The sequence below is a fragment of the Staurois parvus genome, unplaced genomic scaffold (genome assembly GCF_062004578.1).
Source record: "Staurois parvus isolate SC_StPar_1 unplaced genomic scaffold, SC_StPar_1.0 ptg000479l, whole genome shotgun sequence".
NCBI classification, from domain to species: domain Eukaryota; kingdom Metazoa; phylum Chordata; class Amphibia; order Anura; family Ranidae; genus Staurois; species Staurois parvus.
Genome location: NW_028318275.1, coordinates 2,057,897 through 2,080,971, shown reverse-complemented (window position 1 = coordinate 2,080,971; position 23,075 = coordinate 2,057,897). Strand labels below are relative to the sequence as shown.

The 23,075-nt window shown below is 42.9% G+C and overlaps 1 protein-coding gene across 3 annotated transcripts; it reads right to left on the bottom strand.

Annotated features, from left to right (window-relative positions):
- Positions 1-3,068: 3,068 nt before the first annotated feature.
- Positions 3,069-20,282, bottom strand: TSPO (translocator protein). Of its 3 annotated transcripts, none has more exons than XM_089689517.1 (4): positions 20,139-20,282; positions 10,357-10,543; positions 9,995-10,133; positions 3,069-3,596 (listed from the first exon to the last, which is right to left on the bottom strand). In XM_089689517.1, the coding sequence occupies exons 2-4, from the start codon at positions 10,533-10,535 to the stop codon at positions 3,426-3,428; spliced, it is 489 nt and encodes a 162-aa protein (XP_089545643.1). In that variant the 5' UTR covers positions 10,536-10,543; positions 20,139-20,282; the 3' UTR covers positions 3,069-3,425. The 3 variants fall into 3 exon arrangements, with proteins under 3 accessions (XP_089545643.1, XP_089545645.1, XP_089545644.1); XM_089689519.1 differs by having other exon boundaries at positions 20,135-20,204; XM_089689518.1 differs by lacking the exon at positions 20,139-20,282 and adding an exon at positions 14,795-14,908.
- Positions 20,283-23,075: the final 2,793 nt, after the last annotated feature.

Below are 23,075 nucleotides of genomic sequence, written 5' to 3'. Positions count from 1 at the left end.
CACCTAGCTCATTTTCAAAACCAGTACCTTGCTGATTCCACTTCCGACAATCTTTCTACCTTGAAACTGCAAATTAGACTAGTAGAACAACTAGCTTATGAAAAGGCCAAACAAAAACTCTTTTTTTACACACCAGCATATTTTTGAACATGGCGAACGACCTGGTAAACATTTAGCATATCTGGCTCATATGGACTCAAGACCTCCTGTTGTAATTACCTTGGAAACCTCTACGAGAGCCCTTGTATCTGACCCATCACTGTTTGCGGTGGAATTTGCCAATTACTTCCATGATGTGTATACCTCTAGAGTTTTCTCCAATCAACAACAATTTTTAGAATTATTACAATCCATCCCCTTTCAGAAATTGTTAGTGGAACAGGTTGAAATGCTTGATGTTCCACTAAGGAGGAAATTGAAATAGTACTGTCTAAATTTAAACCCGCTAAAGCTCCAGGCACTGACAGGTTGCCTCTTGAGTTTTATACGCATTATGCCGGACTTCTTGTTCCAAAACTCCTGATGCTGTATGAAGCTATTTTTCAGGCCTCCACATTACCTGCGTGAGGTGCTTATAGCCCTGATCCCAAAACCTGATAAGGATCTGTTCATGCCACTCATATAGTCCTATCTCATTGTTACAAACCAATATTAAGATCCTTGCCAAGATTTTGGCAATTCACCTCAATAGGGTTGTTGCCTCACTAGTACATCCAGTTCAAATGGGTTTTATGCTTAACACTTCATTTAATACCAGGAAGTTGATAGTGAACTTACAAGCTACTCATGATTGTGTTGGTACAACTATTGTGGTCTCTTTAGCCAAGGCTTTCGATTCAGTTGAATGGATATATCTATAGCTCTGTCTCTGAAGCTTTGCTTTTGCCCCTAAATTTATTAAATGGATCTCTATCTAGTATTCAAATCCACAGGCTCGAGTATAACTCCTCTCCCATGTAATATCCAAAGAGGCATTAAAGACTTTTGAGGTTCTGAAACAGGGATTAACTCTCCCAAATTTTATGTTATTCTGTTACCTTTAGGTACGACATGCCCTAATATCACAATTCACTAACGGCTTCCAAGTCCTCATCTTACTATCTTTACTGGATGTGGGTGGTGTATGGGGAAGAACCTCACAAACTGATCTCCACTCTGTATGAACCTCTCCTCACCCCAGTAGTCTCTGATGGGGCCTACTCTCTCAAATCTCGAATGGGTGACAGATATAAGGGCTATATGAGGAATGGGATGAGGTCCTAGACTCCTGCAAAAATGTTTTGCCTAAGATGCCTGACCACCTGACAACTCGTCTTGAATGTTTTTAAACGGATACGGATTCTTATTGTCCTAAATGCCACGTATCTCCGTGCATGGTTGTCCACCTGCTTTGGTGATGCCCACGGATAAATGGATTTTGGACTCAGAACTCATTTAAAAGTGTCACTATCTGCACTTGCACAGCACGTATTATTATTAAACCAAGCACCGCCGCTCTGTCAGGTTGAGCCGACGTGCGTTCCACAGACTGCACCCAAGTTTCCTGGTGACACTATTTTGTGAAATGCACTGAGGCCTGGCTGTTTTTGTCATATCTAGTCCCTGAATACATCACTTCTGGTGACTTGGGTACAGTCAGTGGAACGCACGCCAGCTCAACCCGAGGAAGCTGCGGTGCTTGATTTAATCACAGTACGCGCTGTGTAGGTGCTGATAGCAGCACTTTTAAATGTGAGTGTACTTTTATCTTATAACTTCTGCATATATCATACAATTTGCTACACTATGGGAAGAGTCTTTGTTTCTTGACTGTGTGTATTGTCATACTGGTTTATTCAAAAAAGAAAATGCCGTTGGCATCTGCTTCCTCCTTGACTTTTTGAAATGCATAAATTATTATGGATCTGGTAAGCATCTCATTTTAATGCACGTGGTTGTGAACCAGCAGCAAGTGTAATTCACACAGGTGTTGGGCATGCAATTGGATGATGGACTGTGATTTATTTATGGACATTTTCTTTGTATAGGTTTTATGCGGATTTATTCAACAGATAATATTTTGTTTATGTCGATCATTACTTAGTGAAAACCATAAAACGCATAAACCAAGTGTTAATATCATTAAGTGGGACTGAATCTAGTTTCAGTGGGATCAGCACCTTTTATATAGGAAAATTTTTTGGATACAGGGTAGAATGCACTGTAAAATGCTGCTTCCCTTTTCTTTCTTTTTTTTTTAATATGGGTTTGGTGTGGCACCCCATCTGATTGCACTTTATTCTATTTATATTGTCGTCATACAGTTGTTCTTTTTTAGTTTGTTTGGTTGTTTGTAACCGTTCCTGTTTAACCTTTGTACAACTCAATGCTTTATACTGTAATCTTATGCTTTATTTTTCATTCAGTAAAAGATATCGCCTTCTCGGCAAAAAAAAAATTAAAAAAATAATATTTTAGTAAAAAATGCTGGAGTCAGGCTGTACAGGGCCATGTGATTTCTGTCAGCAGCCCTGATTATAGGAGGGGTAGGGACACACTGCAGTTACATCTCAACAATGGAGTCTTCAAGTGACACATGGCAACACCCCCCCAATAAAATTCATGGAAATGTTTTGCTTCTTCAGGCAACAGCTTATGCTTTCTGCATTCAACTGATTTCTTTTCAAAGGGAGCATGTTTATCATTGTGTCCTTATTATGGGGTATCATATCAAGGAACATAAATATACTGATTGTGGGTGGGAGGGGGGCAGTATATTTTGAAGATCACACCGACTTCTGCTTGTATTCATCAAGCTTCTACCAGTGAAGAAAGTTACTGAAGTCAGCACTCCCATTAAAATCTGTTTGCCAAAACTGGAGCAGATAGGAAATTTAAAGGGTTCAACAAAGATTGGCACAAGCACTGCAAATTCTCTATAAATTCCAGCTGTACATACTGCTCTTATGCACGCTGAAGCCTGTGCAAACAATACATAAATGAGTGCTTGTTGGACAGATTTCCCATCCCTAATCGGAAGTGAGAGGAAATCTCCCCAACAGGAAAACAGACAGCAGTAAAAACCTGACTGAAGCTATAATCCTTCACCTCTTTATTCAAAACAAAAGTTAAGTTTTGGTTTGAGTTGGACTTTAACTTGGACTCTCCTGAAGGCCACAAACAGCCAACTCAATCACAGATTTGAGATCAGGCACTATCACGGCATTTTTAAATTTTATAGAAACAAAATTCCTTTATTTTCCATCTATTAATGTAAACACAAAGTTAAGGCATTTATTGCTTTGAAAAATTCAGTTCACTTCTCTGATGTGCTGGTTTTTATCCTCTAAAAGAGACCTTCATTATACTGTAAAAGGTAACATGGTTATTAAAAAAAGAAGAGTCTTTATTCTCAGCCTAGTGCAGTTCATCCCAGCAGGTTCCTTCTATTCTGACTTGTCTTTGTTGTCCCTCCATATGACATAGTTCAGGGAAGTAGCCAGGGACAGCCAGGCTATATACGGTAACATCAGGTAGGCCGCTGTCTTGCTAACTGGGTACCAAGAGATGGTTGTGAGGACAACTGTGCCGGTGAGGGTTGCTATTTCTGCAAGGCCCTGCAGGGGAAAGGAAACAGACGATTTATTCTTTATCTGTACAACTGTCATTCATATAGACAAGCTCCACCTGCAAACATAGCAGCATAGTGTACACCAGGCCTGCTCGGCAATGGTGAGTGGAAATTATGGTGGGGGAGAGTGTGTCCCCCAGGGCTGTCTTGCTGAGCAGGCTCGGAGCTCAGGCCAGATCGGTCATTGGCACTGGGAGCCGTCAGACTGCTCAATAGCTGAGCGCAGTGAAAGCAAAGGAAGGAGTGTGTGCTGTGCTCTCTGCCTCCCCCTAGAGTGCAGTACCCGGCTCTGTGCGTGAACAACGAAGTACTGCAACTTTTTATAGGTGTGTGTGTGTACCTAATTTCAGCTCACTCTGGTCACATGATCCTCTGTCAGCCAGTGGTGGCTTTAGGGGAGAGGAGAGAGCACTTAACAGCGTGCATGCGTACATGTGTGTGTGTCTGTACATGTGTCTGCGTGTATGTACATGTATGTGTGTGTACATGTACATGTGCCTGTGTGTTCATGTGTCTGTGTATGTATGTACGTGTCTGTGTATGTATGTACATATGTCTGTGCATGTGTATTTCTGTGTATGTACATGTATCTGTGTGTATGCATGTCTGTACGTGCCTGTGTGTGTATACATGTGTCTGTATGTGTGTACAGGTGTCTGTTTGTGTGTTTGTTGGTGGCGAGTAACTCTTAAGGCCTGGCTAGTAGCTCAGGACTTGAAATTTTAGGCCCTGGTATACACTATGGAAAGGTCAATGAGGACATTTACCTATAAAGTCACTAACTTTGCATCTGAAAATGTCCCATGATTTGTGTACTTGTAACAAATTTACAAAACAAGTTGACATTTACAAATTTGTTGCAGGGTTGGTGCACAGGTTTAAAAAATTGGAAGCGAAGCACAAATATTCAACCACAACAGGAACGCGCATATATTTGTATACTTTAAATACACTGGAGGACATTTAAACGTAGTTGCACTTTTTCAATGAAAATACCGTATTTTTCGCTATAAGGGGGGAAAATGTCAGTGCGTCTTATGGAGCGAAAATAAAGCGCCAGTCCGGTATTTCCGCAGCCACCATGTCAGAATACCGGGCCAGCCGCTCAGCTGTTCTCTGCGGCAGGAACTCACCTGTTCCTCGGTCCAGCGCTGTAGTCTTCCCGCGCCGGCTTCTTCCCACCCCAGCATCTGTGACAGCCGGATGCCCACTGCGCATGCGCGAGAAGCGCTGTGCTTTCTGAATGGTCCGGTGTCTTCTGGGACACATGACAGGTTCCAAAAGACACCGGGCCTTTCAAAAAGCGCAGCACTTCTCACGCATGCGCAGCGGGCACCCGGCTGTTAGTCGGGTGCCCACAGTATAGGATGGAGAACTCCACGGAAGTGGGAAAGGGTACCTGTCAAATTCAGGTACCCGCTCCCCCTCCCTCCCTAAAGGTCCGCAGTGTCTGGTCATTCCCTGTACTGTCCGCAGTCTCTGGTCATCCCCTGTACTATCCGCAGTCTCTGGTCCATCTCCTGTACTTTGTCCGCAGTCTCTGGTCCATCTCCTGTACTTTGTCCGCAATCTCTGGTCAATCTCCTGTACTGTGCCCGCAGTCTCTGGTCATGTCCTGTACTGTGCCCGCAGTCTCTGGTCATGTCCTGTACTGTGCCCGCAGTCTCTGGTCATGTCCTGTACTGTGCCCGCAGTCTCTGGTCATGTCCTGTACTGTGCCCGCAGTCTCTGGTCATGTCCTGTACTGTGCCCGCAGTCTCTGGTCACGTCCTGTACTGTGCCCGCAGTCTCTGGTCATCTCCTGTACTGTGCCCGCAGTCTCTGGTCATCTCCTGTACTGTGTCTGCAGTCTCTGGTCATCTCCTGTACTGTGTCCATAGTCTCTGGTCATGTCAGGGAACAAGAAGATTGCCGCAGCACATGAATCTGTGCATGTGCAGGATCCCGACAAGGCATACAGGCAGGCGGGCACTAAGACCCAGGCGCGCCTGTCAACAATGGCGGCACTAGGATCCAAGCGCGCCTGTTGGCGCTGGGCGGGCTATTTAAAGAGCACCTCGGTGCTTATTCAGTGCTGACTGGTCTTCAGCTCCCCCCGTGTCCTGCTGGTTTCCTGTGCGATTTCCTTTGGTTCTGACCCGGCTTGTTCCTGACCCGACTGAGTACTCTCCAGCCCCCCCGGTTCCTGACTTCGACTCTGTTCCTGACTCTGGCATTTCCTCCTGATCCTGTATCGCGCTGCCCGACTGTTATGACCCTGGCTATCCTACGACTCCATTCCAGTCCTGGGTCCTGGCTACATACCTGGCTCTGCTGTGCATCTGGCAATCCACTGTACCTGCCTGGTCTATCTCCACAGTACCCAAATCAGAGGATATCCTGCTTATCAAGGTCATCATCTGCAAGAGCCGCAAGCAAAACCCTGGCGCTCTTGTCCCCCTGGCCCTTAGACGCCTTCTTTTCCAACCTCAGCGGGCTCAGGATTAGTGACACAAGTGAGGCCGACTTCGTCAATTCAGTCTCCCATCTGGTACGTGACAGGTCATCTCCTGTACTGTGTCCGCAATCTCTGGTCATCCCCTGTACTGTCTGCAGTCTCTGGTCAGTCTCCTGTACTGTGTCCGCAGTCTCTGGTCCGTCTTCTGTACTGTGTCCGCAGTCTCTGGTCAGTCTCCTGTACTGTGTCCGCAGTCTCTGGTCCGTCTCCTGTACTGTGTCCGCAGTCTCTGGTCATCTCCTGTACTGTGTCCGCAGTGTCTGGTCATCTCCTGTACTGTGTCCGCAGTGTCTGGTCACTTCCTGTACTATCTCTGCAGTCCATTGGTTCAGAATATTTTTTTTCTTGTTTTTCTCCTAAAACCTAGGTGCACCTTATGGTCAGGTGCGTCTTATGGAGCGAAAAATACGTTAACTGTAGATTTAGGCATATTCACACTGATGTCATGCTGTTTTGAAAGAATATGAAAAGGACCAGTTTCCAAGTTATGTATTTGTCAGAGAAAAGCAGCCAAAAACAGATCTTAAATAAATGGTAGTGAAATGACCCATTTTTAAATTTCTGCTCTGTCTAAACGCTAGGCACCTCTTTAATAGAGGCTGCCATCGCTGACCTTTCTTAAAATGCAATTTGCCTGGATTACTATCTCCACCCTGCAGCCTTTGAAGTTGTCACAACACACTCTTGGAAAACTGCGAGCTGGTACACCCTTTTTCTACTGAAGGAACTAACCTCACTTGCTCCATTTCTCTACTGAAGGAACTAACCTCACTTGTTCCATTTCTGTCTGGCAGAGATGAAAAGAACATAGCACTGAGAATAGCACAAATGAGGACAGGCCAATGTCTCCTCACCTGCTGTCCTCAGTCCATTTTGAAGTAAATAGAGGGCAATAGCAAAAGCTTCCAACCAAAGTGTTTGTCTTCATACAGAGAAAATTTCAGCTTGTTGGTCAATGTCTGAGCCAACACAACTGTTCCTTATCTTCTGAATCATGACTGGATCTAGGGGGGTGCTGGGATGGGCTGTGCCCCCCCCAGATTTCAGTTGTGCCCCTTAAGCCAGGTGCCCCCCCCCCCCATACTCATTGTGCCTATGAGCACTGAGCCCCCCCCCCCCCCCATCACCACACTCAGGGCCAGCCGCAGAGAACTGAAGTATACAGTCCAGATAGGAGAAGTGACATTGGCAGAGAGAAGAGAGTGGGGAAGAGGTCCATACTTCTCTGTGATCTCCAGTGATCCTCCATACAGAAGGTTACACAAGATCACTTTTAGATCCAACGGCTTCATTAACCACCCCCATCTTCTTCAAAGACAGCTCAACTCCTGAAAATGTGGATGGGGGCAGGTAATCAACCCGTGCACTGTCAGATCTAAGAGAGATCCTGTGTAACCTTCTGTTTGGAGGATCACTGTTATGACAGGAAGAGGGAGATCTACTCCTGTAGTTCCCACATGGAAGATTGGGGGAGGGGAGCTGGTGGAGGAGGGGTGGTGGGGGGGCTGTTTGTGCTGCGAAGGATAATTGGGAGGGATGTGTTAGGAGGGGGATTTGGGTGGGGACTGGGATTTGTGCTGGAAAGGGTAAGAGTTTTGTACTAGGAGGGGAGATTTGAGGAGAGGAATTACACTAAAAGTGGAGTTTTAGGGGGATTTGTACTGGGGGGGATTGGGAGAGAATATGAACAAGGAGGGGGAGTTTGGGGAGACAGTTTGATTTTTTTTGGGCATGGAAGACTTGTGGGGAATTAGGTAGGATTTGAGCTGGAATGTGGGATGGGGGGGCAAAGATTTGTGCTGGGAGGAGGATTTGAACTGTGAGGATGGGGAATTTTTGCATTTTTGGTTGGGTAGAATTTGGGTTTGCAGAGGGAATATCTTCTTAGGGCTGGAGCGTGTTGATTAGTGCTAATTATCTTTTTTGGGGGGGGGGGGGACTTGGTGGAAGGTGGGGGCACAGTTTGTCATCTGCAGTGCTAGATGACCTTGTGCCTGCACTGCACACAAGGAATGCAACAGATCTCCTCCTCCACACATAACACATGGCTGAGATCAGATTCCCTAACAGACACAGCATCGATCTGCACAATGTGTAAGTGGTTGCTATGTTGTAGTTCTGACCTGTGAAATGTCCTACACACTGTGTGAAGGGATACCGATCTCAGCTATGTGCTGTGTGGGGAGGAGGAGATCTCTTAAAGCAGAGCTCCACTCAAAAGCGGAAGCTCCACTTATTTGCCCCCCCCCCCCCCCCCCAGCCATATTTGGCACCTTTTGGCGGGGAGCGGATACCTGTTTTTGACAGGTACCTGCTCCGACTCAGTTCTCCGCAGCGAAGTGAGCCAGAAATTCAGCCCCCTCCATGCTGGCACCATGGAGGAGAGAAGGAGTGAAGAGACGGCGCGGGTTAATACATCACTGGACCCTGGGACAGTTTGTGTTTATCAAAAGTCAGCAGCTACAGTTTATGTAGCTCCTTCTCCTTCTCTCCTCCATGGTGCCAGCATGGAGGGGGCTGAATTTCTGGCTCACTTCGCTGCGGAGAACTGAGTCGGAGCAGGTACCTGTCAAAAACAGGTATCCGCTCCCCGCCAAAAGGTGCCAAATATGGCTGGGGGGGCAAATAAGTGGAGCTTCCGCTTTTGCCAAGATACGCTCCTTCCTTACCCCAGACACCACTAAACTACTCGTACACTCCCTGATTATCTCACGCCTGGACTACTGCAACTCCCTCCTCACCGGCCTACCCCAGTGCAAACTTTCCCCGCTTCAGACCATCCTGAACTCAGCTGCCAGACTCATCCACCTCACCAGCCGCTCCACCTCTGCCACCCCCCTCTGCCTCTCCCTCCACTGGCTCCCCATTGCCCAACGCATTAAATTCAAATTGCTCACCCTGACCTATAAGGCCATTCACAAGACTGCCCCTAACTACCTCACCGACCTGATTCCCAGGTACCACCCTACCCGTACCCTTCGCTCTTCACAGGACCTCCTTCTATCTTGCTCCCTGGTCTCCTCCTCCCACGCACGACTGCAAGACTTCTCCAGGTCCTCCCACATCCTCTGGAACTCACTACCCCAATCCACCAGACTGTCACCTTCCCTCCTCACCTTCAGGCGCTCCCTGAAAACCCACCTCTTCAGGGAAGCCTACCCCACCCTCACCTAACAGCCGATGCCCTTCCCTCCTCCTACCACTCCATCCTCCACAGCCATTTCCTCCTGTACCACTACCCCCTCCCTCCTAGATTGTAAGCTCGAAAGAGTAGGGCCCTCGCACCCCTTGTGTGCTGTTTGATGTTACTGTACTGTTTCATGTATTGTCCCCCCCTCTATTGTACAGCGCTGAGCAAACCCTTTGGCGCTATATAAACTAGATAAATTAAATAAATAAATAAATAAATGTAGCTGCTGACTTTTAATAAACACAAAAATGTCCGGAACTCCGATTTCAGTGCCCTGCTAGCAGTGACCCTGTTCTCAACGCTGCTGACCACTGTCTTCCACCATGCTAACCCCTGTCCTTTTGAACCCTGTCCTCTGCCATGCTAGCCCCTGTACACTGCTTCAATAACCCAGTGTACGCTGCCCTTTAAACTGCTGACCCTGTCCTCTGCTCTGCTGACCACCTGTACACTGTGCTTCTGACTCTTACACACTGCCCTGTTGACTTCGCATCCTCTGCCCCCCTGACGTTTTTCACTGTACATCCAAATGAGATAGGCTAGATCCGGGCCTGTTCTGAATGAGTAGGAGGTAATATAAACTGTCCATCAGGCAAGTTGAAGGATGCTACAAAGGGCAGGAGTCTCCCCACCTGTTGATGTCTAGGAATTTCTGATCCTCAATGGTTAGCTTTAGTTGACAAATTGTTCTACCTACCCAGCCAATTTTGTGAGCACCAAAGAAGATGGGTGTCCAGGCCCAGTTAAGTGCCAACTGCCCAGCATAGAGTCCAAATGGAACCAAAGCATCCTCGGTGAAACCACCCAGCTCCTTATATATCAGGTATGAACCGTACCTACAAACAAGAAGAAAAGCAAGTCAAATACTTCATACAGGCAAGTTTGTGTTACTCCTGTAGCCATGTTTGAATCAGAATGCCAAGCAACAACTTGGAATGGCAAGAATAACAACTCAGGCCATGTGTCCCTGAGGCATGCAGGGCTGAAGGCATTGCACAAGACGACTCTGGAAGGAAATGTATCGGCTGGATAAAGCAATCTAATGCTTCTGTTGCATACCCCATTGAAGTATATAATGTTGTCCAGACAGGTGCAAACATCCAGTTAGGTGGGCGCCATGATGGTTTCGCCAGTGTCGTGTACCACGTTTTGACTTCCTTCCGTGTGATTATTCCTCCTAGTATGCCACCCACGTGGGGTAAGAGTGTGAGGCCAACAGCAGGAACCCAGGAAGGCATTGTGACAACTAGAGGGGAGACAAGAGTGTTACAGACATATAAAAGAAGTTAATACTTGCAATATACTGGTTGGCATATCACAACACATTTGATATTCAACTGAGACAGGTGCTTTTGGTTTCCCAACCATTAAATAGCAGTTAGAACCCCATACTTCCCCTAGAAATTCCATTACAAGACAATATTCCTTGTGAACTTGGAAATCTATTTTGTACTACCTGAGTGCCAACGTAGAGCTCAGGAGGCAGAGCTTCTTCCTGAACCAATGGGTGATATCACGAGTCAGCCGATTTGGATGGGATGAACCTCCAGCTGAGGTAGATGTTCATTGCTTCATGTCCTTGCTACAAAGTTTCACACCTCCTGCAGTCTATAAGACGGTTTACCTGTAGGTACAGTGAATATCTCCTAAACTTGTACTGTTTAGGAGATATTCACACTGCATTCAGCCAGTGACATCACCGGCGCATACGTACTGAAGGGATGGCATACCTGTGCCATCCCTTCAGAGCTCCTAGATGGCCGGAGCATGCGAACACGGAAGGAAGACCAGGTAAAGATGGAAGCCCTGTCAGCAGTGACAGTACACCGCTGGAGGGCTTCATTCTAAAAAGGTAAGCATTTCATAATGTGCTAGTGAGCAATTCATACTAGCACATTATGTTAGTGTCTTGCAGGTTAAAAAAAAAAAAAAAAAAAAAAAAAAAAAAAGGGACAGCGGTTTACTACTATTGCATGGAGGAATGTAGCGCTACTCCCATAAACTACTAAATAAAAAATATATAAATTAAAATAAAAATATAATATATATAAGTGGGGAAAAAATTCCTATAATATGTATTATAGTGAAAACATGCCACATAATCAAAAATGATAATAGATAACAAATACCACGTGACACTCCTCTATGTGGGCACAAAAACACTCAACAGTGAAAGTGAAAAATTAATTCCAGCTGTAGGAATATATATAATCACATTCAAATAATAATAGACTAATGAAACAATCTATAAAATGTGAGCAAATGTGTAAATTAATACGCATATATAACTACAAATACCCCATTAAGTGATAAAATATTGAGTACATAAAATGTGTACAATAGTGAAGAAACAAAAGTGCAACTGCACCCAACAAAAACTCTATTACTGTGCTCTTAATGTCCAAAAAAAAAAAAAAAAAATGGATTACCACATTTGGATAAAACACTCGTGCTGATATTTGTGTGAACACGTGGGTGAGTGGTTGACACGATAATTCAACCACCGGCTAGATCAGCCTCTCACCTCAAAACTTCGACCCTTGCAGGTCAAAAAGCTCGATTGGATCCCTCTCACAGATCCTCCAATTCTGCTGTCACTCCCACTGGATCAGCTCCCACCGCTCACAAACCTCCCTTCAGGGGTCAGCACACCAATAATGGCTCCTCTCCAGGCAGAGTCAAATACTGCGCTATTATCTCATTCAAAAACATAAACACAAGCTCCCATTGTGCAGTATGTTTATTGCTAATACTTAAAACTTAAACAGTACATAGTAGATAGCGCACTCACATTATTAGGTACAAATTTGCAGCTCCAAACCCATGCTTTTGGATGTGAAAGTGACCATGGGTGTACCAGGGAGTACCAAGATGGCCGCTACACCAGAAATGCGTTACTACGTCAGGCCGACGCGTTGCGTCACAGTACCATGTGACTTCCTCAGGGCTCTGACGTAGTACACCCATGGTCACTTTCACATACAGTATTTGACCCTGCCTGTAGAGGAGCCATTATTAGTATGCTGACCCCTAAAGGGAGGTTTGTGAGCGGTGGGAGCTGATCCAGTGGGAGTGACAGCAGAATTGGAGGATCTGTGAGAGGGATCCAATCGAGCTTATTGACCTGCAAGTGTCGAAGTTTTGAGGTGAGAGGCTGATCTAGCCGGTGGTTGAATTATCGTGTCAACCACTCACCCACGTGTTCACACAAATATCAGCACGAGTGTTTTATCCGAATGTGGTCATCCATGTGTGTTTTTTTTTTTTTTTTTGGACATTAAGAGCACAGTAATAGAGTTTTTTGTTGGGTGCAGTTGCACTTTTGTTTCTTCACTATTGTACACATTTTATGTACTCAATATTTTATCACTTAATGGGGTATTTGTAGTTATATATGCGTAGTAGGAGTGTCACGTGGTATTTGTTATCTATTATCATTTTTGATTATGTGGCATGTTTTCACTTAAATTTTCATTATAATACATATTATAGGAATTTTTTCCCCACTTATATATTATATTTTTATTTTAAATTTATATATTTTTAATTTAGTAGTTTATGGGAGTAGCGCTACATTCCTCCATGCAATTGTTGTACATGATCATTGGTATATGATTCAATGTTAGCAGCAGCTCCAAATTAGGTTGCTTACACCAATAGTGTTTGAGCGCAGGAGGTTCACACCATTATAGCGGTTTACTACTGCTTTAAGCCAATTCACTGGGAATTGGCAACATTTTAAACAGTCTAAGGCCAGCAGACACTAAGCTTTATATAAGAGAGTGGTTGAGCTAAAAACAGTCTTTAGAGAAAGGGTTCTTCTGCATTCCATAAATGGGACCCCTGGTAAGCTGACCTGTGCAGAGCAGTAGAGAGGGGCTGAGCTAGAAGAGGTGGACAGTTCTGAGCGCAGCTGTACAGAGAAGTAGAGGGAAGCTAGACTAGTGGAGGTGGGCAGTTCTGAGCTGTGTAGAGCAGCAGAGTGGAGCTGAAATAGTTAAGGTGGGCAGTTCGGAGCTATACAAAGCAGTAGACTGGAGCTGGAATAGTTAAGGTGGGCAGTTCTAAGCTGTACTGAGCGGTAGAGGGCTGGACTAGTGGTAGTGGACAGTTCTGTGCAGAGCTCTAGAGGGGGATTGGACTAGTGGAGGTGAGTGACTCTTAGCGGAGTTCTATTGGCGATTGGACTAACAGAGGTTGGCAGTTCTGAGCTGTGCAGAGAAGTAGAATGGGGCAAACGTAGTACAGTAGGATGGTTCTGGGCAGGAAGAGCTGAGACACTCCCTGTCTCAGTCAGTGTAGTGTAGTCAACACTAAAAAATTTTTTTTACAAAAAATGGGTCTACAAGCACAAACATAGCTAGCTGGGATGGCTGGACATGAATACATGAAGTTACCTCTCCATAAGGCTGGAAATGCTGCTTTTCAGTTATGACTGCTGCAAACTGGGACAAGCAGCAGAGGAAAGCCTCAAGTAATCTAGCAAGGTGAATCAAGGGCTGTACGTAAAGATAACAGTGTGCCTGGAGTTCAGCTTTAAAACCATGCATATAAGAATTACACAGGTTTTATGGCTGATTCAAGAGTCTGTCCCTCAAAGGTTCAGACAATACCCACTGCAAGGAATCATAGAATACTTACCTCCTCCTCCTACTGCTCATGATGCTGATCTCTGCAGTAAAGAAAAACCTCCATCCGAAGACCAAGCTGAATCCATACCAAAATATTCATATGGAATCTTTTAATTTTTATGCGAATGATGTTTTAGCACTATTACATAGAATGGAAGAAAATATACACAACGCTCCTTACACTAGATTATAGGTTTATAGACACCTATATAAAATATTTTGGACATCCCATTCCAAAATAATGGTCATAAATATAGTGTTGCCCCCCTCTGCTTCTATAACAGCCTCCATTCTTTTGGAAAGGATTTCAACAAAATTTCGGAGTGCGACTGGGAATTACCTCAGGCCACTCCAGTTCCTCTGCAAACGTTTCATCAAACCATGTCTTTATGGAGCTGACTTTGTACACAGGAGCACAATCATGTTGGAATAGAAAAGGACTTTCCCCAAACTGTTACCACAAAGTTGGAAGCACACAATTGTTTAAAATATCTTTTCATTCTGTAGTATTGACAAAAACCCTGAAACACCTGAACTCAATCTGAAGGGGTGTCCACATACCATATAATAGGAGTGATGATCAGTAATCCACAAACTGTTGGCTATATAGTACAAATTCCCTCTATAAAAGTGAGAACCAAGGGAATGAGTAATAAGGGATGAAAGTGGGAGCCATTGCATATAACAACAAATCACAATTCATCTTTCATTTCTTGAAAGAATGAAACAAGAACATTTACTCCTACAAGTAAGCAATCAGCCATGATCGATGTCTTTAACAGCTCCTACATTTTATAGCATGTAGACAAGACAGACTCTACATCTAAAGTATTAACAGCCAACTTCATCTCAATGGTCGAACCTACCAGTGGTGTTTGTGGCAACACTCAGCACAAGCTGGTCAGAGGAAAGAAATCAATAGAAGAATTTTCCCAGCAGTCCTGATTTTGTCTGACTCACAGAGCTTCAAGCAACTCAACCGACTGGCGATTCTGGATATAATACAATCACCTTATACAACAACCTCCTCTTATATTAACATTCTAACTTTATAGAACACAGGGTGGAGATAATCATACATATGACTCTTCAAGTCTCATTAAAGTTGGGTGTAAATATACTCCTGACTGCATTTATCTAAACAGCCGCATGTTGGGCGTTTACTGGATTCTGTTGTTTCAAAATTCTGTCTCTGAATCCCAAACCCGTTATCTCTGTATCACAGGACAAGTATTATCAACCAGCAGAGTTAAATGTTTGATGTGGCACTCTCATATCACCAAGTCTACTTTAATCTACAGTCTTTTTCTAGCCCAATTCCAGGAAAACCTTTTGTTAGTTTTAGATAGTGTGAAGGAGATAGTTTGGGACCTCAGGAATTAAATGTTTCTGCACTGTTGAAAAAAATTTAAAAAATCTCCACAAATAGGATTTCTGTTTTCTTCCTGATGTGTCTGATGCCAGTCAGTCATTCAGACAGAAGGTTCTAAATGTTCCTCAACTTCCTGAGGAAGGGGAGGAGGGTCAAATTTCTCCATTTTCTGTTCTGACACCAAATAGACTGAAAATGAAAAATCAGTATAAATGCAGAAATAGAGCAGATAAGGGTTGCAATCTCTACATTAACCAAAACTTGTAAAAAAAAACACAATTTTTTTTTAGCTGGTTGTTGCCCTTTACCCCTTCCCGCCTCTGGCTCCAGGCCATTTAAGAGGTTCTAAATTCTGGGAGGCGGAAGCAGGAATTCAAATCATGTTGACTGCTGTGATTGGCTGTCACATGATCAGAAAGCTCCCAATCGCAAGCGTCAGATGCTTTCCAGTACACAGCAGTAACTGTGCTGGAAGCACGCAGGGCACATGCTCTCAGCACAGAAAATGTTTACATAGGAACACATTTTTGGCGGCCTCTCGGCATTAAAGCCCACCCATCGAGAAGCCGTATTTATGCATACTGCAGGCGGGAACTCGTTAAAGCCCCATTCACATTAGGTGAAATCTGCCTTGAGGCCTTCTGGCATAAGTTATTGTACACCTTCTAGATGGCTCCAGTGTTGCCAACTCAAAATCTGATTTGTTAAAGCAACAGTTTCATTGCCATTTACTGTAAGCTACAGGAGCCAGAATGTTGATTCTGAAGGCCTCAACGGAGATTTCTTTGGCAACACGATGGCTATCATGGCTAAAATATGCTTGGATAAACTCTCTAACATAAAACATGCACTACAGGAAGCAGTGCAACCAAGAGAAAAGCTATGAAATAAAGAGAATAGATTATTCAGAATAATTTAATACACATTCACGGAAAATAATATATTAAAAATCATAATCAGTGATTACGATAGTTTAGGTCAGCAGAGAAGGCCTTGATGAACCACCACTGGTTCTTGCTAAGCTGCAAAGTCAAACCTGAACTCTACTTAAAGTTTCCTCTGCTAAATGTCCAAACTAGCTCACCTTCTATTCGCTCTCAGAGATAGATTCAGGGTGTGTGATCTGTGTACTCCTCTGTTGTCAAGTTGAAAACCACAAATTGATTTGAAAAGCCGGAACATAAAACAAAACCCTCTATTAGAATAAAGGCAGTACAGTGGCTAGGTGGTTAGCACTTCCACCTAGCAGAACTAAGGCTGTTGGTTTGAATCCTAACCACGAAACTACCTGCACAGAATTTGCAAGTTCTCCCCGTGCCCAAATGGGTTTCCTCCGGGTACTCCAGTTTCCTTCCACACTCCAAAAGACATGCTGGTTGATTAACTGGCTCCTGTCTAAACTGGCCATAGTATGTATGAATGCGACTTAGGGACCTTAGAATGTAAGAGGGTTAGGGACTGATGTAAATGTATAATTTATATGTAAAGCACTGCGTAAATTGATGTTGCCACATAAGTACCTGTAATATAAGAGTAGGGCCCTCTTACCCCTCGTACGTTGTTTGTTGTTGTTGTACTGTGCCATGTATTGTCCCCCCTATTGTACAGCGCAAACCCTTTGGCGCTATATAAACTCGTAGTAATAATAATAATAATAATAATAAAAAATAAAAATAAATACAAAAGTAGGAGATGTCTCTTTACAGGGCTATACTTTTCTACTATTTGTTTTAGATTTGTTTCTATTCTATATCTTTGATGGTATTTGTTTTGTGATTCTGTAGACATTTTTGAGATTTTATTTTATTTGTTCCTCATATGTTTAAACAAGCAGATTTTATAGGGATATCTAAAAGGGGCAAGCTGGCCATACACTGTACGAATTTTTGCCTGGTTGGCCTCCTCCAGCCCAAAATCCCTTGACTTATAAATCGAAAGACCAGGGCAGAAAGTGGTCAGCTGAACAGCGGTTACATCCAAACAGGTGCACCTGCTTTTTGGGTAGCTGGCAGGGCTACTGTCAAAATACAACAGCCACAGCAGGAAATTTGTTCATTCAGGCTGGAGAGTGTAAATGGTGGAATATGCTAGATTTTAATTTTTGCGTGTGTGGCCAGCTTTAATTAGGATTGCATTGGCTCCTTCCTGTTTTTTTGTTTGAATATTAGTGTTACTATGTATGAGTTCTTTTAATTGGTTGGTTCAAAGGGCAGAAGGTAATACCATATAGGTGCAGTGTGAGACCTTTAGATTATTTACAGTTGATTTCATAAAGACCTGAATGGTTAAAATGCGTCATAAAGAGCACCATGGTTTTTTTTGTACCCGCCATGCATTTTATTTAATAAAGGATTTTGTTTTATATTCTGGCTGTGTTGATCAACTTGTGGTTCCAGGTTTCCTTGTGACATTCTTCTAGTCACATTTCTGAACTAAATCCATGGTATAGAAGCAGATTCCTTTAGTAACAATGCCTTCACCTCCCGTCCAGTTCCCAGATGACTGACTAGGTTGTGTAAGACAGGGAGGGAATCACAGTGCAACTCCACTAGCACTGGGAAGCGAAGTTTCCCTATGCAGTTTAGATAAAGTTTCCTTAAAAATGACACACACTTTTTAAAGTGGAACCAACCTATAGAAGAGATGCACAAAATGTTTGCAAGTGGCACCATCATATGCTGTCACATTGATTTTCATGTTTTTATATCTGCAGAGAGATGTATGGCCAAATGTGAGTATTCTTGTCCAGAGCCATCATTCTGACTGTGGATGAGCTCAGACAGTGTGGTAACTTCTGTAGAATATTTAGATTCTTCTTTGGCTTGTGACGTTTGCTCACGTTTGGTAAGATGACAACATGTGACTGGTACCTACCATGTACAGAACGTGATCATATGATCAGCAGACCTGAATCTAAATAGTCGTTTACTCTGGTGCCTCCTTACTGCCACAACCATGAAAGGCCCGCACCACCACATTGCAGTCATGTGCAGTTGTGACATGGCAGCTGAATATGATATGTAGTATAATTTTTGCCACAACACAAAGCATCATGGCTACGGCATGTGTACAGCCTGTTGCAGCTTAAAGGGGGAGAAGTATCCAAGGGGCTCATGTGAATGAGCCCATAGAGCTTTGGGGCATCCAGTTTACAGTAAAATACATGGTGTGATCTGAATGGGGTCTAAGGGATCCATTCATATTTCTGGGCCTAAAGTATAAATGTATGTAAAACCATATTTCATTTTGCATTTTTGGATATAACTGAAAACAATTAGTACCCCTGTCAAGTTTTTATTACGTTCTATGTCCTCAATAGAGACGGTCCCCCTCTCGATTTTGTCCTAGTGACTATGGTCCTTGGGATAGAAAGTGAAGAGAAATCCAAAATTTTACACCTGAAGACAAGACACCTGTTCTGGCAACAAGAAAGGATTTCTTCTCACATCCTTGTGCTGTCTCCAGGACAGGACATGAAAGGAAATCCCCCCCCCCCCCCAACATTACAAGAAATGGTGAAAAAAAAACCTGGCTGGGTTTTAAACCATTCCCTACTCATCAAAAATATTCTGGCTCTTTAACAAGTTTTTGTTTTGTTTTTTGTTTTTTTTTTTACACATTTTGCATTTGTTAGGTACACTGGAATGCATTTTGTGGTGAGCTGCACATAAAGCATGTATGTACTGCCACTCTTCCCTGAAGTGTCTGTTGGCCGGAGGACATGTCGTTGTGCTGCCCGCACCAAAAGTATTACATAAGTTCACAAAATGCTTTTTTGGCTACACACAATAAAACTCCTGCGGCAACTTTCTACTTAGGACATTCCTCTTTTTTTGGTAAAAGCAGCTAAACTAATGCTTAGGCATTTGAGATTTTACATAAAGAAAAAAAAAATAGCTAAGGGGTCTGTTTTTAAATGTTTAGGAAATGTCTAAATGTAGGTGAAAGTTGTGTGTATTGTTTGTGACAACATTCATAAAGTGACCCTTAAGGAACCCCTTTTTTAAAAGTGAATGTGACATTCAAACAATTAGTGGCGGTGAATAATCCACTGGAGAGAGAGAGAGAGAGAGAGAGAGAGAGAGAGAGAGAGAGAGAGAGAGAGAGAGAGAGAGAGAGAGAGAGAGAGTAATACAAATACCCCAAAGTGTTAAAGTTTGAGGTATAGCAAAAGGCAAAATGTTATTGCTTCTCCCAGTAGTGATATTCACTCTCTAACTGTCCTGATCACTAGTGTCACAGGGAATAAAAGAGTTGTAAAATCCCAAATTTGCTGTCACCAGAAAAGGAATATAGGAATTCTGCAATGGGGCCACGTGTTCTGGTGACAGCAGTCTAGAAGACATGAAGTGCAAAGAAATCTATTGAGAAAAAAAAAGCAAGACAATGGTGTTAACCCTCTTTTACTCCATCCAAAATAGGAAATAAAGTTTTTCCTAATTTTTTTTTTGCCAGGGGGTCAAGGGTGATATGAGGTTGGTTATGCCACCTAACATCATGATTATACAGACTAAATAATAACACATCATGCAGCTGATAACTAGCCCCTGAATCCATCATCTCTATATCCAACCATCTACTGGAATGCATCTTGTAGACAGGAACACACAAACAAAAGTAATAAACACATTATCAGTGTGTGTATATATATATATTTTTTTTTTTTTTCAGGCTCAATGCATGCATTCTCTAACCTTCTGCCCTGATGTGGAACTACAAGTCCCAGAATGCCCACCCAGCCAGAAGACCATAGATTGCCTCTATCTAATCTGCAGTGATCTGCTAGTCAATGACATGAGATCGCTGGCTGCTTAAGAAGGATTATCAAAAACACTCACCTCTGCTTTCTCTGCTAGCACTGGAGGTTCTGGAGCTGTCAGCACATACATACAGCCTTGGGTGTGTGCAGGTCACATGACCCGGGGGGTGGGTCCATTCAGACACATGCCAATGATGGAAGTCATCTTAACTCTTGGCAAAAACAGAGCTGCTGCTTAGTGAAGCCTGTGTTTGCTTGTCTTTTGCAACAATTCAGTTCAACATGCATGTTTTGTTTTTATATCTGGAGTTTAAAACAAAAAAAAGAGATGATACCAAACTGTAAACACAGAATATACAATATAATATATGTAAAAGATAATAAAACAGAACACTTCATTTCATGTACCTTTACTGCCACATTGAACAAAAAAAAAAATATAATAATCCATGATATCAAAGTATCAGGAGCCTAATGTTAAAATTCCCCTCAAAAACTGTTTATAGTTTTGGATAGAGTGGGGAAAAGGTTAGACTAATGCCCCGTACACACGATGAGAATATCGGACGAACGATCAGCCGTTTTTTTTCATCTGCTAGTCTCACATCGAAAGTGAAGAGGTTACTAAAGATATGAAAATTCTCCTATGAAAGAAAAGAATTTCGAAAGTGATGTCATGTATTGTGTTGTATTTGTATTGTATTTTCAGACGACTACTGTACTGATTAAAACAAAAATCGTACGATCTGGTATTGTATGAGAAAATGTTTTGCGCTTGTCCCTTTGGATATTGTTGTACGAATTGTCGCGATCGGCTCTCAAAAGCTGTGTACTAATTATCCGATTATCGGACGATCAGTCCTCGTACGAAAATGTTGGTACGATTTTCTTATAGTGTGTACGAGGCTTTACTGTCAGGTTTTTATTGCTGTCTGTGCCTGATAATCATTTACCTCTTGTCTATGTGGCTGTGGTTATCAGGATACCTTTATCACATAGGTAACTGAAAAAAAATTTGTTGTCACCAGAAAATGACTAGAGGAATTCTGCAACGGGGACACTTGTTCTGGTGACAGTGGTCTAGGAAGGCATCAGGACAGGTAGTGAAAAAAAAAAAATCTATTGAGACACAAGACAAAAAAAAAAAAAAAAAGTATGACAGAGGTTTTAACCATGTGACACTACAGTGGCATGGGATTGCAAACCCTGCACAATAACAAAAACAACCTGAAATAAAAGCTAACTACACAGTTATACAAATCACCGTATATCTCCAGGTCAAAAAATTACCTTTCTGAATACAAACTGCGCTATAAAAATCATATATATATATATATATATATATATATATATATATATATAATACAAAACAAAATATTACTACTTTCCACTATAAAAATTATAATAAACAAATCATATTCTGTAATGACAAAATATATGTGCAGCGCTCTGTAAATAATAAAGTGATAATCAAAAAAAGTCCATAAATCAAAAGTCCTTTTGCAATCACCAAGTGAATTGAATTGCCCAAGAAAAATCACCACGTGACTGTTAAAATATCTTCAAAAGTGCCGTGCTCCCCCTTCAGGTGTGCACTTACCAAATTTATTTGACTCTCACTCTCATGGTTGGCAAATACGCTTTTGTGTAAATATATATTCTTCCAGAAAAAGATGTTCTTTCATATCATGTATCGATTCCTCCTCAGAATGGTTCAAATACTCCTCTGATAATGACTCTCCATAGACATCACATAAAAGAAAAGAAATAGAGACCCAACGTGGTGCAGTACCATTTAAACCATTTAATCTCTGCCCGGAGGAACTCACTTACATGAACATAGTATAAAATAAGCCCAAAGACATTCAATTTGGCGAGTGCACACCTGAAGGGGGAGCACGGCACTTTTGAAGATACCTTAACAGTCAAGTGGTGATTTTTCTTGGGCAATTCAATTCACATGGTGATTGCAAAAGGACTTTTGATTTATGGACTTTTTTTTTATTATCACTTTATTATTTACAGAGCGCTGCACATATATTTTGTCATTACAGGATATGATTTGTTTATTATAATTACATAGTTAGTCTGGCTGAAAAAAGACAAAAGTCCATCCAGTTCAACCATAAAAAAAAAAAAAAAAAAAAAAAAAAAAGTTATAATCCTACACCCAGAGTTGATCCAGATGAAGGCAAAAAACCCAGCAAAGCATGATTCAATTTGCTCCTGCAGGGAAAGAATTCCTTCCTAATACCCCGAGAAGCAATCTGATATTCCCTGGATCAACTTTACCTTTCAATGTTAGTATCCAGGTATATTCTGTGTATCTAAGAGAGTCCAGGCCTTTTTTAAAAGCAATCCACTGAGCTGGCCAGAACCAACTCTAGAGGGAGCCTATTCCACATTTTCACAGCTCTCACTGTGAAGAAACCTTTCCGTGTTTGGAGATTACATTTCTTTTCCCCCAGACGTAAAGAGTGCCCCCTTGCCCTCTGTGATGACCTGTCAGGGTCCTGTCTACAACAGGAGTTCTGGAAGATCTGGCGTTTTTGCCAATACTCTACATGGCCGCAGGACGACACATCAGCCTCAGTCTAGTGCCAGACGGTCTTTATAAGGAGGCTCAGCACTTCCTCTGGTTGCTGGATGATCTCTAGCTCCCCGTGCCTTGTTCCTGTGACCTCCTGATACCGACTCGGCTTGCACTTGGACCTGTCTGCTCTACTGAACCCCTGATCTGACCTCGGCTTGGCTAAAGAATACTCTCTCTCGCTCCTCTGTGTATGACCTCGGCTATCCTATGTGACCACGTCTGCTCTGATTTCCACCTGGTACCTGACCTTGGTTTGAACCAGTTATCCAGTAAATCTCTAATCCCAGAAGGGCTTGTCTACCACGCACAGGCGCCACCAGTCTGCAGACCGGTCTCCGTACACCAGCTGTGCTTCTGGGTGGACCACCAACCAGCCGCCCTACAGGTGACCTGTGCAACTTTGGGCCTGACTCCCGCTGTCCC

Coding starts and splice junctions, on each gene's coding strand:
- TSPO (XM_089689519.1), bottom strand. CDS start 20,189: ATGTATGTGCTGACAGCTCCAGAACCTCCAGTGCTAGCAGAGAAAGCA. Junction 10,544..20,134: donor AGCAGAGAAAGCAGAGGTGA/GTGTTTTTGATA, acceptor TCTCCCCTCTAG/TTGTCACAATGCCTTCCTGG. Junction 3,597..9,994: donor GTGCTCACAAAATTGGCTGG/GTAGGTAGAACA, acceptor TTTCCCCTGCAG/GGCCTTGCAGAAATAGCAAC.